The 12,881-nt window shown below is 40.8% G+C and overlaps 1 protein-coding gene across 3 annotated transcripts in view; it reads right to left on the bottom strand.

The window, feature by feature from the left end:
* Positions 1–12,881, bottom strand: part of slc41a2b (solute carrier family 41 member 2b) — a 48,416-nt gene that overhangs the window by 5,690 nt on the left and 29,845 nt on the right. For all 3 annotated transcript variants that reach the window (XM_031288150.2, XM_035995969.1, XM_031288148.2), the window contains exons 9-10: positions 7,436–7,567; positions 4,876–5,024 (exon numbers count right to left, since the gene is read on the bottom strand). In XM_031288150.2, coding sequence (XP_031144010.1) covers positions 4,876–5,024; positions 7,436–7,567 — 281 coding nt within the window. The remainder of the gene's footprint in view (positions 1–4,875; positions 5,025–7,435; positions 7,568–12,881) is intronic.

Raw genomic sequence — 12,881 nt, 5'->3', positions numbered from 1 at the left:
TTAAATCCAATCAAATCGAGACCTTGTGAATCGGAATCAAATCGATTCAGGAAATCAGTGGCAACACCCAGCCCTAGCAGAAGAGAGTCCAAAGATTCTTACTAAAGCCCAATAATTGTGATGGCACAATGGCGGCAGTGTTTCCAGTGGCCTCCGCTGTAACTGCAGGGGGGAAAAATAAGTAGTAGTAGTAGTAGTAATAGCAGTAGTAGTAGTAGTAGTAGTAGTAATGTTCAGATCTATATAATAGAGAACTGTCTAACCTCAGATAGCCGTGTTCTAGTGTGTTTCTGTGTGCCTTACTCTTGAGCAAAGCTGAGCGGTTTCAGGAACAAAAGCTCAGATGAGAGACCAAGGATCTTTCTCACAGCTTAGATGTGCCGGATGCCTGATCTGTCAAGATAACACTGATACCATCTGATGGCCAGCCATGACTGAGATAATGAGGTTTGGGCTTCAGAGCAAGAGATGCTCACCCTTTGATTAAGTGCCTTTCACACAGCTATTATTGGTTTGTAACTGACCATGTTTTTGATCCAGTGACTTAGACCTTAGTATTATTAAATGTCCCATATTACGTTACATTACCATAGTAATGCATATTCATCAGTGGTAAACTTTGTGTAACCTTTTTTTTTGGTTTCTTGACTACTAAACTGTCAAACTACTATTTTCTCGTTCTGAGTTTTCAGACACCTCTTTGGCTTATTGCACTACGTTGCCTTATTTTATTTCGTATTGCCTCATTCTTTGTCTGAATACACTGTGGGCTTACACAGCTTTGTTAAACCATGTTGTGTATTGTTTAAGTTATGTTTTTACTCTTGGTTGGTATGCCCTCAATTTCCTATTAACTGTGGATTTGTGCAAAACCATCACCCACTGTATGCCAAAATATGCAAAACTCCGGCCAATTTAACGGCATTCTTCTACTCTTCCACTCAGTGACTGCACCGTGAGGCTCGCAGAGATGTCACAGAGAGTCATGCTATTCTGCAATTTTTTTTTCAATTTCTCCCCTAATTTTTTATGGCTTCCACTCTAAATGGAACATTATCAAACCACATCCGGCCAATTTAACTGCATTCTTCTTCTCTTCCACTCAGTGACTGCACCGGGAGGCTCGCAGAGATATCAGAAAGAGTCGCGCTATTCTGCAAAAAAAAAAAAAAAAATTCAATTTCTCCGCTAATTTTTAAATGGAACATTATCAAACCACAGCATGTGCAATTTCCGCTTATCGCTGCTATTAAAGAACCAGACGGTTGCAGACCTTTTTACTTGAACTGAATGACATCAATTTCCATCATGCTACAGACATCTTTGCCAAATTGTGTCTGAGCCCATGCTAGGCACAGAGACGAAATATAAAACTATATATTGTAAGGTCTGCATATATTCAATCTCAAATGGATGTGAGTCCATTCTAAGAGTCTCAGGCAATTGGATATTTGAAATGCAGGTCATGTGTGAATTAAACACTTATTTATCTACTTAGGGTTACTGCGGGACATTAAATGAAATACATCTGCATGGGAAAAGTGATTTCAGTTTTCAGATATGCAGTAATATACCCCATCAGGGTCTTTTGAGGGCACTTACCAGAGCTATTGACAGCCATAACTAATGCTGCTGTCTACCTCATTCAAGTGTCTAAACTGAGCCTCTTTGATTTCTCTCTTACCCAGAGTCCAAACAATCTATTCCAAACATGGAAAACATTTTAAGAGATGTCCCCCCCCCCCCCCCCCACCGAGGTCACGGATCATAAATGACAACAGGAGCAGACCATCCCAGACCTTCACTTTTCACACAAATGAGCTTGTGTGTTCATTTGAGTGTACTGTTAGGCGCGATGGTGAGAGGGGCAGAATGTTTATTACCAACAATAGTACCTGGGTAGGAGTATAGTTGGAGAGGCTCACTGAAGGCACAGCTACTGTACCGTGAGCATTCCCTGCTCATAATCCTCAAACACCCACACACACATTTGTTTGCAGAGAGATAAAGACATAAGGAAGAACCTTGCGCTCAGTCCCGTTCCTTAACTACCAAGTCCTTACCTTGCTACTGAGCATGTGCTGATGAACAGAAGTGAGATGTCTCACTCTGTAGCTAAAACAGAGAGCTCAACACACAGGGTGAAAAGAGGAGCTGCCATGTTAACCTAGTCTGGTACAACCTCTAAATACAATTATGAACCTGAAAATGAGCATAATATGAGGTCTTTAAGATTTTTTTTCTTCTTAGATTATTACAGAGTCTTAGCCATAAATCTAGACGCATCCTAGCGGCAGCAAATGTAATTTGCAGCCAGGGTCAGTCTAGCAACTCTCCGTTGGCTTGCGAGCTGGAAAAAATTCTGGTCAGGCCAATCATGTCGTGTATAGAGTCGGTGGGCGGGGCTTAACATAATGACAGCAGAGTTGCGACGGTTCCACGTGAATTCCCTGCTACTTGAAAACAAAGAAGATGGCTGCTGCTGCTGGAGAACAGCGGTCTTTGGAATCGGCTTTGGCCGTGACTCTGGAAGACTTGAGTTCAGCTTTTCTTTGAGAAAAGAACAAAGAACGCCACTGAAGTCATTCTTTTAAAAAGGAAGAGTGTTCGGCATTTTGCCGACCAGATACGGCAAAAGTTTAATCTATCAACTAGCGTTGCTCTGGTTGGTTGTAGAGCTATCCTATTGAGTGCAGAGGGAATTTGAAAGACAACTGTTTATCCCGCCCCTCGGATTGAGCCCTGCCAATGGTGAGTTCCCAGACCCAACATCTGGATCTGGGTCTGGCTTGTAAGGCTAACAGAGTCTAGCATTTATCCATGTTGCAGTAATAAAAATGAGCCACAAATTGCATATTCAATTAGGAAAACCTACAGTTAGTATGAAACTTCCATATTATTTGCAGCATTCAGCCGAATAATTAGTGTCTGCTATTCTGTCTGTGTCTGTGTTAATACACTGATGACAAAGCAGATGCAATTCCATGGGTAATTTCCGCGGTAAGCTTCAATAAATAATCATTCTATAATAACCTTGCTGCTATGACACTGTCTAGAAACCATCATTCAAAGCAGGAGTTAGGCAATTCCCCAGACACAGACGTCTGAGGACAACAAAGAAGTTCATGAATTATTCTGACACGCAGCGTCTTGTGCGTCCTTGTCTGCGCCTGACCCAGCTTGTAAACCCTGTCGAACATTTAAAACCCCAAAAGCAAAGTGCTGTTTAAGGTTCTTAAATCCAGTCAATAAATTGACCAGTATTCTCGCTTTGATGGTTGTAAATATTAGGATGTAAAAGAGGCTGGATCCAAACTTCCTGCCCCTCCATGGGCCTGCCTCTGCCATTTGATGTTCTATCTGGGACTAAAGCCCCCTTAAAGCAGCTCTACTGGCTAGAGACAAAAATTGATTTGGAAAGTTCCCAACGCCTCAGTTGCCAGGATTAGATCCTAATGTTCCATGTCTGTATTCATGATTAAAGGGAGTCTTTAAAAGCCTTTGAGTAGAGCAAGCGTTGGGATGCATACACAAAAAAAAAAAAGCTAAATTCTTAAATTCTTCAATAATGTTAACATAGATCATGGTGCACCTGAAAAAGTTAAAAAAAGGAGTCATTCATGACCCAAAGCCTTCATAATTATCTTAACTGCTGCCAAAACAAAAACGTACAGAAGTCAGATTCATTCAGGCGTCGCCTGAAGCCACAACGCTCGAGGAATTCACAGGATACACACACAGCTGCTTCTCCTCCTTCACTACAAGTGTTGGGAAGGAAACACGTCCACGGATTAATCTTTCATGGGAACTTATTCTCTCACTGACAGGGAAAATAATGCTTTGCCGCTGCATGATGCTGGAAATCAACAGTGCAGGGTGAGATGAGCTTGTGCACATAATGAATGAAATGAACTTGCCGAAGGTCATAATGCAAACTTAGTATATTGCACAGTCACATATTATGGTGAGCGACGGCGGGGTCAACGTACACACAAACACCATTCCAAACCACATCGCAGTCCTTCCAGAAAAATGTGGAGTTTTTTTGTGATTGTTGCGGGCAAAAATCCTTGATTATGCGGCACGTTTTCTTAAAAAATGCGATGGAATATGCGGGATATTTATGCAATTTTATGCGGTGAAATTGCGGGAACTTGCAAAAACTGCGGTTTCATCATGGCTTCATCGCGGGGTTTGCAGCTTTTCGATGATGTTTACGTCGCGTAATTACGTCACTTCATAACTTTCCCATGACAACAGGGGAAAATGGCTGCTCTTGTGTAGTAAACGCAACATTGTTCAACTTTCTGCTAAGATATATGTGTGACTTTTTTGCAACGAAAATGCGGGGATTATGAAATCATGCAAGCCCCGCATATTTTGCGCGGAAATCGGCAATTTATGCGGCGAAAGTGCGGCGTATTTGAAAAAATGCGGCCCCCGCATAAATATGCGGACTTTGGCTGATTATGCATTGAATTATGCGATCGCATAATTGCGTTTTTCTGGAGGGACTGACATCAACAGAAATATACTCTCTTCACTTATGCTCAAACATGAGACGAAGCCTTGTAATAGCAGAGAGAGAGAGAGAGAGAGAGAGAGAGAGAGAGAGAGAGAGAGAGAGAAATATAGAGTAGTGCAGCTTTAAACTAAAGTGCAGGTGTTTGCAGTCTTTTGTTTTGGGGTGAAAATAATCTTGAAAATGATCTCTCTTTAAGACTGTCTGCGATACGAAGACTCTGATTTGTGAAAAAGACCATGAGCTTCAGTAAATGTATGTGGAATAATGAGCAATACATGTAAAACTGACTATTTAAGAATCATAAAGCTTCTTACATATTAAAAGCACACTAATAGTCATGATGTGCTCACCTGCAGCGTAGCAGCAGCCAGGTAGACGGACATGAAGATGGGCGTCAGCGTGGTGTGTCCACTCTTCATCAGGTGGATGGTGTAGAGGAAGATCAGGTGACCGGGGATCACCAAAAGGAGGAGCACCTGAGCCGAGCGATGATTGGCTCCTAAGAAAATACAGAAAGTGTGGGAGGGGAGGAGGGTTGGAGGTGAATGTGAGGGTGTCGCTTCTTTGCAGGAGAAACGGTCTAAAAGCGTGAATGTACGGAAGAGGATTTGGACCACATGCGAAAAAATGCATTAGAGTTCTGACTTTAAAGTGAGAATATTGAGTTTAAAGTCAGAATTGTGAGGAAAAAAAAGTCAGCATTCGGCCTTTTTTCTTTCAGAATTCTGCCTTTAAAGTAGGGCTGCACAATATTTGGTTTCATCGTATACATCGCGTTGTGCCCATGCGCAATACTCACATCGCAGGACGTTGCGATGTTGACTCTAAAACGTTTTTGCTGCTTGATAGAAAAGTAAAACTTTCACCATTCTCCTTTTACATGATCGTTAACGTTAAAATTAGGCCCTATGTTCCCACATTTCTAGGACATTTTCAAAATTAGGTCTTGTGTTCCTACATTTCCCTTCAATTTAAGCCATATCCTCTAACAAGATTTAGAGGGTTAGGGTTAGATAAAATCTGATACAAATTTATGAAAAAGGAAATGTAGGAACATAGGGCCTAATTTTGGAAAAGAAAATCGTAGAAATGTGAGAACTGTGGGAACATAGGGCCTAATTTTGAAAAAAATCTTGGAAATGTGGGAACATAGGGCTGTGGGAACATAGTGCCTAATTTTCAGTGAAAAAAAACATTTCTTCGAAATGTGGGAACATAGGGCTGTGGGAACATAGGCACGCTCCCACAACTAGTGCTGTTTGAATCAGTCCACCTACTGTCCACAGGGTTCAGAGTCCTGCTGGTTTTCAGTCTCGACTTCTAACAAGAAATGAACTTACACTTGGGACAGCGGTGCGTGGTAAATATTTGCCTGGTAGGACAGAGAACCAGCATTACTGCAGCTCACCAGGCACAGAGCTGAAAACCGCTGCTGTGAACTGCACAAGTGATTATAATCCTGACAGCGCTTCCGTAGACCTTGATATTCAAACCTACTTTAAACATGTGCACTTGTGTGAAAGCCAAATACAATGTGTGAAGGCCAATAATCAGCATTCAACATAGTATTCCTAATGACCAAAATAATGAATATACTGTAGGTCACAGCTAACAGTTTGGGGGACAATAAACTAAATTTCTCAAGAGCAATTTTTCAAGAGGGCACAAATAATACAGTCAAAATTGTACTTGTACAGGATATGTGTACACAGAGGAAAGCCTTACTACTATTATTAGTGTAGCATGGAGACTGTGGCATCATTTTTCTCAACGTTTCTCTATGGTTTTATGAAAAAAGCTGACTATACTGACCAATATATTCTTCTTCAAAACCATGTATTGATTGCAGACTTTTTGAAGTTGTTCACAATCAAGCCATTAACATTAAATTACGTTATAGAAATAAAATGATTTTGTAACAAATAAAATAAATAGGTTATTAGGTTTTGAGGTTATAGCTACTGCTGCTACATGTTTCAGCGGCCGTTGGCGATAAGTTTAACCGACAAAAGGAAACTGTCCTGGGGCGACGACAGTTAAGTTTAGACACCAAAACGACTAGTTAAGATCAGAAAAATAATGGTGGTTTAGCTTAAAACAGCGACCCCCTTAAGCAGTAGCCCCGAGACACGAAAACCTGTTTCCTTGGTGAAAGTCTTGGGTTTCTTCCGGGACACGAACCCCGCTCCGCTGCTTGAAAGCCCTGTGTCTCCCACTGGACTTGTGTTTTGTAGGTGACGTAAAAGGGGGGAAAGCAGGCAGTGGATCAAACCACTGTGAAGCAAAGGAAGGGGGGGGCTCAAAATGTTTCTAAACTTAAAACACATTTTTTTGCCCCATCTGAATTTGTATCGTTTTACTACTTACACAATTATAAATATATTAGAGACTTAGCTATACCAGTATCTGAAAAGCCTCCGATACTGCCTAAAATGCTGGTATTGGTATCGTAAAGTACTGGAGTTTATGCACCATGTAATTAAACCCTGAAGAAAATCTACTTTAAAGTAGTTTATTTACGTTCTTTTTCCGTTATGACTGACTGTCAAACTGGTTAATAAAAAAGTTCTACGGCATTTATTGTTTGTGGTTGTTCATGTATTATAAAGACTTTAACCCAAGCTAAGTCTGTACAACAGTGATATAAGTCATTTCACATCCACACAGGGATAGTATTACACTGCTGTTATAACATAATAAAATATATGGTATCAGATCGGTAGTCAGTATCTGCGGAAAAGTTCAGGTATCGGAATCGGTAAGGAAAAAAAATGGTATTGGACCATCTCTAGTACAATCACTATATGTTTTTGCTATATATTTATATAGCCCCCCACCAGCAATTTCAGCCTATGATGGACAGCTATGCTTAGCCAATGTGTGATTTTTGTAAACGGCCACAGTTCTGACCTGATCCCCAGAATGTGCGGCAGGGGTAGTAGCAGCCCTTGGCCTCGTCAGGAACCTCCCCAGGAGCGCAGTGGAAATGCAGGTGAGTGGAGAACCTGCTGGCCTGGATAGCCACTAGGTTACCCCCGATTCCTGGAAAAGATAGGAGAGTTCATGGGTCATGATTGGAGCAGAGCATTCGGGGTTAGGTGAAGTCAATGACAAGACAGATTAAAGGTTGGGACACAGAGACACTGATATACAGAAATACAGAGACACACAGAGGGGTCCCAACCAATCCTGCATGTTTGAGGCAGATACCAATATCAATATTTAGGTTAGTTAAAAAATATCCTCGCATTGTCAGACCTTCCACAGCGTTGTGGAGGAAGGATTCAGGGATGGGAATAAAATGTGCTCTGGTTTATCGGCATTTCTTTAAACCAATCACAATCGTCAATGTCGGCACTAAGCGCAGCACGGAGCCATGTTGCAGCTGCAAAATAGCCTCTGGAAGGAACTTGTTTTGGTGGAACATGTGTACGTTCAAAAGTTGTTTTAGTCGTGCGAGAGAAAACTCAGATTGGACAGATAGTCTAGCTAGCTGTCTGGATTTACCCTGCAGAGATCTGAGGTTAGAACGCCAACACAAAGAAAGAGGAAGGAAACGGACATCCGGTTAAAAAGACATGCATCCGGCGGAATTTCCGGCGGCAGCAGAGCAATCCCGGAAGTGGAACGTCGTTGATAAAGACTAGTTAAAAAATAACAAATATATATGCCAATATTCTTATAGTCACATAAACACATAGCCTATGTAAAAATAAATAAATAGGGATGTCAGTTTGTAGGTCGCTTGGAACACTTGAGTCAGAGCTAAGATATTTCAATTACATTGGAGACACTGCAATGGAATTTAGTATGGATATTAAAATGCTTTTTTTTTTCAGAGTAGGCACGGCATTGCAGGACAAGCAAAGGTGTAACTAATAATGTTTATAACGACTGCAGCTTTGCCCTTAACCTTCCGTTCTCTCAGTTCTGGAAATCCCTTGAGAACGAAATGGGCGAGAGAATAAAAGTGCAATAAATAAATTATTCATGAGGTACATGGGCGCTGTGACTTAAAGGTCCGATGATAAACACGGTCATCATCAGCCTGCTGCGTAAAGATGAATCTGAGCATGGGCCAGATGAGTTGGTCCAATAGTGTGATGAGGCCTTTCTCCAATTAAAACACCACCATGACCAAGGATATGGTCATTGATTTTAGGAAATCATCCCTCCCGCCATCTCAGACCTTCATTAAAGGAGATGGATTTGAATGGGTTGAACAGTTTAAGTATCTGATCGTCATCGAAAAAAGCCTGAAGTTTGATGCCAATTGTGATGCAGTCTGTAAGAAGGGACAGCAGCGTTTGTACTTCCTCAGGAAGTTAAACACTTTTAATGTAGATAGGAAAACAATGTCCTTATTTTATAAGTCATTTATTGAAGCTGTTCTTACTTTTGCCATGATTGTTTGGTATGGTAACCTGAACATCGGGGACACCTAAGCCATATTGTAAAGGTGTCTGGCAATTTCAATTTCAATTCAATTCAATTTATAGTATCAAATCATAACAAGAGTTATCTCGAGACACTTTACAGATAGAGTAGGTCTAGACCACACTATAATTTACAAAGACCCAACAGTTCCAGTAATTCCCCCAAGAGCAAGCATTTAGTGTGACAGTGGTGAGGAAACTTCCTTTTAGGAACAAACCTCAGACAGACCCAGGCTCTTGGTGGGCAGTGTCTGACGGTGCCGGTTGGGGGTATGATGAACACCCCCATCACACAATAATAGTCACAATAAAGATAATGGAACAATGACTAGAAATAGTAGTTGTAGTAGTTCATGGCATAGCAGGGCACTGCAGGGTGTAGCAGGATATAGCATGACGTAGCAGGGCACTGCAGGGCATAGCAGGTGGCAAGGTGATATGTACCCACAGTCCCCCTTGATGGCTATCTTTTTATGTTTTTTATCTTGCACTCCTGACTGCATATCAAGTTTCCCACTTGGCATAATAAAGTGACTGAACTGAACTAAAGCTACATTGTTCCTCAAAGTAATACAAGAAATGCCATATTTCCGTCATGTTTTCCACCGTTTGAGATTTTGGCTGGAGCCCTTTTAATTACATCATCTTGTTGCACCCTCTTCTTCTGCAATGGTTTAATGGCTTTCATGGTTTAATCTTACCTCAATGAACCAACCCTTAATATTCACACAACACCAGATGAAAACACATTGGCTGTGTCTCCAAGCGCCTACTTGCACACTTCAAACATTTAGTAAGTAAGTATTTAAGTATATAGTGTAGATAGCGCAAAAAGTCAGTGCACTCAAAGTACCCGGATGACCCCCTAAAAACGGTCAAAAAGTTCAGTGTGGAACGATGGACCCTACGCGCACTAAACGGGTGCCATCTTGGCTGCAAAAAAAACTTTGTTGATCTGAAATGAAGACAGATTCAGCAACTGTATGGCCTATTTCTCGCTTAAAATGTTTTCAGAAACACGTTTCGGTGAACTATTTTCGTAAAATACGAGATCGTATTCCGAACGAGCCGCCATTATGCTCGGTTTAAAATTCGGGAGCAGCCAGACCCACGTGACGCGTTTGTCCAATCAGCTGCCATGTGTTGCGTTCGTCACGCTCATCCCGCTCGTCATTTCCGGTAAGTTTTTTAAAATAAGCGTTCCTTTTGGGACAATACTAACCATCCAAAGTGGGCACTACAGCAGTAAGTGGTCAGTGCACATTAGCAGTGTACTGACGGAAGTATGCGGAATGAGACACAGCCATTCATTTACATTTTCTTTTGCAGATTTCCTGGAAATTTGGTTACATTTGAATGGAAACCTGGCTAAAACGTCTCTGATTATTGCAGATTATTTACTTCTTCAGTTTGCAAGGGATAGATCGATTACCGGGATGTTTTTTGGCAGTTTGCAGAGTATCTGTATCAGTGTTTTATTTGCCTGATAACAGATACAGTTAATGAATTAAAAAGTGCACTACCTTGGCTCGACTACTGTGTAGTATGTTGAAAGTTGCTCATTTATTAAATAATTGCTTCAAGCATTTAAACAAAGTTTTGTGTTGGAGTTTGTAACATTTCAAAATCTTAATTTTGACAAAGATTTTCATTTTCACTGTAAATGCATATTGGTTTTATTAACTACTAATAATCGGTATCGGCCTTGAAGAACCAGTATGGGTCGATCCCTACTCTTTACTATCAACAATCTCTACCAGCATTGGAAACTTGTAGAAGAAAACGCAAAAAGCCCAAGAGGCATGAGTGAGCTACGGTGTGACTTTAGCAGCTTTGTGTGAGGGCTCTGCAATTACCTCCACACACAACTATAAAAAGATAACTACCATGGTAGAAAACAAGAAAATCTGCTACACCAAATTATGTTTTTTTTATTTTTTTATTAGACTTTCCTCTCGTCTTTGCATTTTGTCTCATCATGCCTCTAAAAAAAAATTTTTTTTTAATACTACCACATTTTTCAAGACAGTGAAATGGATCACAGTCATTTTCCTTGTCAAGCAGATGAACAGTCTCTGTACCGACAAAAACACAGGGCCACTTTACATTCACATACTGCAGCTATCGCACCTTCCCTTCAGCGAGTACCACACAAACTCACTTCCTGGGACTTTCATGTTTGTATCCACAGGCTGGTGACTAAGCCCTGCAGGAGAGCTCGCATCCATACAGATAACAACAACAAAGTAGCTGACATATGGGCACAGAGCAGCTCAGACGAGGAGAAAAGGGATTGACTCTTTATGTCTGTAAAAACTATTCAGGGTAGAAGCAAGGCTCGAGAAGAGAGACGGTTTCTCTTTTCAGAATCATAACAAAATGTTGTCATTCAAATGCTTGCAGCGCAGTGGGCAAACACATCTTCCATACATTGTTAGCTTCCATTCACTGAAGTGGTTGTGTACAATAAACTATATACAATAGGGCTGGGACCATATGATTTTGTCCCAATTCGATTCTTTCACGATACAAGTGATTTTCTTTTCCTTCTTTGACAAAAACAAAAGTTGAATGATACTCTTCTAGAGACAATATATCATGAGAAATTCCAAAAACTCATTGTTTTCTAAGAAGAATGCACATCACATGTCAGTCAGTCACTTTTTTTTCCATTTGTAAAGAAGAACATAACATGGATGTTCTGCTTTCGGTCTGTTTTGCTAGAAACAGACATGATGTAATCGCCGTCGGTGGTACTGTAGAAACAGAAAATATTCAGGTGAATCATTGGTAAAAAAAATAAATAAAAATAAATCACAATACATACGATTTCCCCCCACAGCCCTAATATGTACAGAAAAAGAAGCAGGATGTGTGTCTCAGACTTCTCCCTCTAAACCAGGCCTGTTATTGTGCTGAGTGTATTAAGTTAGACACTGCCACCACCTCAGGGTTTCAGTTCCACTTAATGTGTCGACTGAAATATGTTCCCTCTGTCGCTCCGAAACGGACGTAAAAATATCACACTTTCTCTGCAGTCTACCGTTAGCTAGCTACCGTAAATGTAGGCTACTTTTAAAATGCCATATTTTCTCTCTGGGCTCACCAAAACGTAAAGGCATATTAACCATTCACTGCACGTGATCGCTAGTAAACATATTACACTTTCTCTGCTAGTCTATCGTTCAGGACAAGACCCTGGAGCCTGGTGGTGGAGGAGGCGGGACAGCCTCCCCAAATTGTCTGCCCTTTCAAACTCCTACCTGTGTGTAGGCCTACAGGCCTCTTGGACACCATCTGAGAGAGGTTTCTCCTGTGCAGGACATGCCATTAGTCAGGAGACGTGTCTATCTCGCCAGAGAAGGCAAATATGGTCATTTTTCTGCTAAAGTTTGAAGCTGGTTCAGTTAGCATACCAACTCAACATTTATTTTGTTGTTACTTGTTAGTGTAACTGTTATTTATTGTTCAATTATTGTAGTTGTGCGTTAGGTGACTTAGGTTTACTTATTATATATTTAAGTACTTTAAAACGTTAAAATATTGTTAAATTTAAATAATTTTCAATAAATAAAAAAAAGCCTTTCTTTGATGTAATTTTTCAGTTTTTCAAGAATCGGTTTAGGAATCGGAATAGTTTTAAAAGTACCGGTTCGGCATCGGAATCATAAAAATGGGTAAGGGGTTATTGTTATATGTCATTTTTATAACAAGAAAAAATGGAGGCAGAGCACAGCGAGCTATATATGACCGGGCGCTCCCTGTACAGGGAACTCGCTTTGTGTTATGTAACGTTAGCAGCACCGCTCTCTCTCTCTCTCACTGTTCTTTCTCTAGCTCGCTCCACCACTTTGTTTTATCTAACGTTAGCACCGCTCCACATGGCGCTCTCCGATACTGTAGCAGTAGCTGTTGTTATA

The sequence above is a fragment of the Sander lucioperca genome, chromosome 20 (genome assembly GCF_008315115.2).
Source record: "Sander lucioperca isolate FBNREF2018 chromosome 20, SLUC_FBN_1.2, whole genome shotgun sequence".
Lineage (NCBI taxonomy): Eukaryota > Metazoa > Chordata > Actinopteri > Perciformes > Percidae > Sander > Sander lucioperca.
This window is presented reverse-complemented; position numbering and strand designations above follow the sequence as displayed.